The 4,135-nt window shown below is 40.0% G+C and overlaps 1 protein-coding gene across 1 annotated transcript; it reads left to right on the forward strand.

The window, feature by feature from the left end:
- Positions 1–200: 200 nt before the first annotated feature.
- On the forward strand, positions 201–3,427 carry LOC111850296 (C-C motif chemokine 19-like). The gene is made up of 4 exons (XM_023824035.2): positions 201–385; positions 1,794–1,917; positions 2,186–2,300; positions 2,913–3,427. Exons 1-4 carry the CDS (start codon positions 301–303, stop codon positions 2,961–2,963), a joined length of 375 nt encoding a protein of 124 aa, XP_023679803.1. The 5' UTR covers positions 201–300; the 3' UTR covers positions 2,964–3,427.
- The last annotated feature ends 708 nt before the right edge of the window (positions 3,428–4,135 follow it).

Here is a 4,135-nt window from a genome sequence, read left to right on the forward strand (position 1 = left end):
TCTTTAGACTGTGTGTGGTATTTCACGCTACACAGGGAGAACTTGCAGAGCTTTCACCTAAATGCTTGCCTTTGGACTCCTGGAGGCAATCCAGAGGTTACGTAATATCACACACACATCCAAACAGAAAATGTCAGACTATGGGCTTTGTGCCAGCATGCATTTGTGACTAAAACTGAAAGTGGACAAAGCTATAAAAGACCACATGGAGTTACAGAGACCCAAGTTGGGCTGGAGGCAGAACAGAGGAACAGCAGTCAAAGTGTTCTATCCTGACAAGGAAGCAGCATTAACAGAGGCATGACTTACCAGAGCACAGCTATGACCTCCCGGTGCATTCCTGCCATTTTCCTGTGGATCTGTGTCCTTTTCTCCTTCTGCATGGGTAAGTTACACTTACTTTGTTACTATATCAGTAGGAAAACTCTGTGTGTCTGTCTGTCTCTCTCTCTCTCTGTTTCATACACATGCACAGACATAATTATATGTGTGTGTGTGTAATAAAGCACAAATTGCAAAATAGCACAATAACACCACTGCTCTTATTTATTTACCTAAAAGTCATTGTTTTAATATTTGTCTAAATTTGAAATAAAGAATTCTTCAGTGGCTACCTTTGCATAGGATACTGAAATTTTATTAAAATTAATGGCAATGGTATATTAACAAGTCATGCTTCTCTTGAGCAAGCAAACAGCTACATTTGAATTTGGGAATTTGATAGCTAGTGTGTGTTTCTGCCAAACGGATCATCCTGCAATAGTGTATGATTTCCACAAGAGGGAGTAACATTCCAGGTTGCTGCACCAATCCATCCTCTTGCATTGCGAAGCTTTTCTCGCACCCCGAAGGCATGCAATGGTTATGCAAGTTCCACATTCATGTAACATTAAACAGTAAAATAAATGGTGCAGGTCAGACACCATAAAAACCACTCCCAGATGCATTTCACAAAATAAAGCATGTAAAGTTTTGTTGTTCGTTACTGTAGACATGTCACTTGCAGGAATGGGTTTGTTGTGTCTGCTGCTCACTCAGAAAGTCGATTAGCCCCCCCTAGTGTACTGATTATTTGTGGACAACTGACTGGGGCCATTTTCAGAGACACAGGACAAATGACACAGAATTAACAAAACTAATCAGTGTGCAGTCAAACTTGCCAAGAGGGGAGCCGGGGGGGGGGGGGGGGGGGGGGATTCATGCCAGATTTATCATGAGGCCCACACAAATGCATGGTTTGTTAGAATCATTGGTGACTTGCAAGATTTCTAAATTAATTTTAAAAACTGACATCCCACTTAGGGTATTCCCTTGAAATATGCACTGTCCTCTGCAGAATAAGGTCCAGGCTCTTTGCGACCCTGGAAGATGGATACATGTTTATGGCATTTCACTGGGTAGCACTGGAGCCTCACACCTTCAGTGATGGGTGTGTGAATCCTGCTTCCAGCTCTTAAGGTTTACAACTTGAATGTTCTCCATATGTCTGTATGGGTTCCATCCAGGTATTTCATTCCTGGGGACCAAAAGTGGCCTGTTAGGAGAACTGGCATCTCAGAATTGTCCAAATTGCATTCCCTGCAATTAACCCGAAAGGTGTATTGTGCCCTGTGCTTCCTGGAAGAAGCTACAGGCTTACTGTGATTTTACATTGAAAAAGTGATTATGGATGGATGGATAGACGGACAGATGTAGCTTGCAATGTGTCCTATTTAGGATGTGAACTAGTAATCTTCTTGATTCACTCTCACCCAATGAAGATTTTCCCTTTTTCTCTGTCTATTTTCTCACAGTGACCCAGGCTGGGCTAGCCAATGACTGCTGTTTGAGTGTTGGCAAGAAGGAAATAGCCTTTTCCTTTTTGACAGGCTATGAAATCCAGGACATAGCCAAGGGATGTGCGATCAATGCTGTGGTGTATGTATCTCACTGCCTGTAAGGTACACATAAAGCAGAATTAACAGCAGCTGTTTCAAGAGGTTGAAGACTTCACAATCTTTGCTGATAACCTATACTTTGGATCATAGTTTATTACATTTTAAATAGTTTAGCTTCTCAGCTTGCTGTGATACAATAGCAAAAGAAGTGCAGAGTGCATCTTCAAATAGCAAAAGGAATATGATGCATTTTTAAACAAGCTGAAAACAGAACATAAATATATGTTGTTATTTTTAACTTGTTTCAGCCTGATTACCAGAAAAGGCTTGAAACTCTGTGTAGCAGCCACAGACGAGTGGGTGAAGAAGGTCGTAGCCAGAATTGATAAAGAGACTGAGAGATGCAAATCCAATTCATTCCAGGTAACTCCATCGCTCTGATTTTATTATTTGGAAACACACACACACACACACACACACACACACACACACTCACACACACACACACACACACACACACACACCCACACACACACACACACACCCACACACACACACACACACACACCCACACACATACACACACACCCACCCACACACACACACACACACACACACACACACACCCACACACACATACACACACACACACACACACACACACACACACACACACACATACACATACACACACACACACACACACACACACACACACACACCCCCTCCTTGCTGCCTTTGGAATGTTGTGTACACTGTATTCCTAGAGACTTTGCAGCTATTCATAAACTTTCTCAATTCAACAAATTATTACAATTTGTTAAATTATTGGTATTTTAAACATCTTTGGAAACACCGCGCAGACTCTAGTCTAGCCTGTCAGGCCAAGTTTTAAGAACAATCAGCAAAGGCTTCAATCGGGAAAGGTAAAAGACTTTTAAAATCACAGGTGACTTTATAGTGGTACACTCCTTTTTGGAGTACAATTAATCCCTGTTTGATGAATACTCATCGGTGATATTCTCATCATTACAGGACAGAATCTGCAAGAGGCTGAGAGCCCGTGGCTTACCCAAAAGGCAGTGAAGGTCATGCCCTCTTCTAGCTGACGGAGACTCAACAGTCCAGATACCAGACTCCCCTTTTTGTTCCTTTTCCATGTCTTCATGCTTCATGCTATGCTTTACTTTTATATAACACATTCATCAGTAGATTATCGGTGAAATTAGAGGAACAGACCTTAAATACTGGAAACAGACTTTGACTAATGAATCTCCTGTTAACTCATCAACCTGTTCATTTTTTTTTTGCCATCATCGTGCTGAAACTGCAAATTACAGACTTGGAATGCTATTTTGTTGGTTCACAACAGATTCATATTGTTCTAAATTTTGCACTGAGATTTTTTTTGTGTCAAGGTATTGTACAATCATAAGAAATATCACATACCAAAATAGTATTTATGGTAATATTAAAATGATTGATTTCCATTATATGTGTATTAATTGGTTTTATTATATGTCTTGAATAAAAAAGACTCATATACTGTATTGATCCATCCTAGTATTTTTCTACCTTTGATACACAAATTAATTTTGGTTGTCTATCGTGATACACAAATTTATCTTCCCTTTGATTATGTCTGCTAGTCCAGAAAAGCACAAACTAGGCTACTGTACTTAGATGATATTAAACAATGGATGTCACACAACTTCTCAAACTTAATGACAACAATATTGAAATTGTGCTGTTCGTCTTGTCACACGTTAGCTCGCAAGGTAGTCTGCTAAACCTCATATGAAAAATTTGGGAGTGTTATTTGAGGACTCACTAAAGCTGAAGAAACAGATAAACTCAATTTTGAAAACTAGTTTCTATCAGCTAAAATAATTTTTTTTTGCTATACTATCACACACCTACTAGATCTCTCAGATCTGCCAACCAGCTTCTGCTAGCCACACCTAGGGCAAGTCTAAAGACAAGAGCCAATTAAGGTTTTGCAGTGGCAGCCCCAAGAATATGGAATGCCTTACCTTTTTGCATCAGATCTGGCCTAAAGCTGACTGTTTTTCAATCACATCTGAAAACCTACTGGTTTTTGAAGCTGTAATTTTGTTGTTTATGTAAACAACAAAATTTGTTGTTTATGTAAACACCTCTAGAGTGGTGGCTCTGAGGCTAGAGATCTATACCAGTAACTGGAAAGTTGTTGGTTCAAATCCTGTGAATTCCCAGAGTGATTCTACTCCATTGGGCCC

Source organism: Paramormyrops kingsleyae, chromosome 2, assembly GCF_048594095.1.
Source record: "Paramormyrops kingsleyae isolate MSU_618 chromosome 2, PKINGS_0.4, whole genome shotgun sequence".
Taxonomy (NCBI): Eukaryota; Metazoa; Chordata; class Actinopteri; order Osteoglossiformes; family Mormyridae; genus Paramormyrops; species Paramormyrops kingsleyae.

What these genes read in the sequence shown, in the direction of transcription:
- LOC111850296 (XM_023824035.2), top strand. Translation starts at nt 301, where the DNA reads ATGACTTACCAGAGCACAGCTATGACCTCCCGGTGCATTCCTGCCATT. An exon ending in CCTTTTCTCCTTCTGCATGG is followed by an intron (nt 386 to 1,793) that starts GTAAGTTACACT and finishes ATTTTCTCACAG; the next exon opens with TGACCCAGGCTGGGCTAGCC. An exon ending in GCAAATCCAATTCATTCCAG is followed by an intron (nt 2,301 to 2,912) that starts GTAACTCCATCG and finishes TCATCATTACAG; the next exon opens with GACAGAATCTGCAAGAGGCT.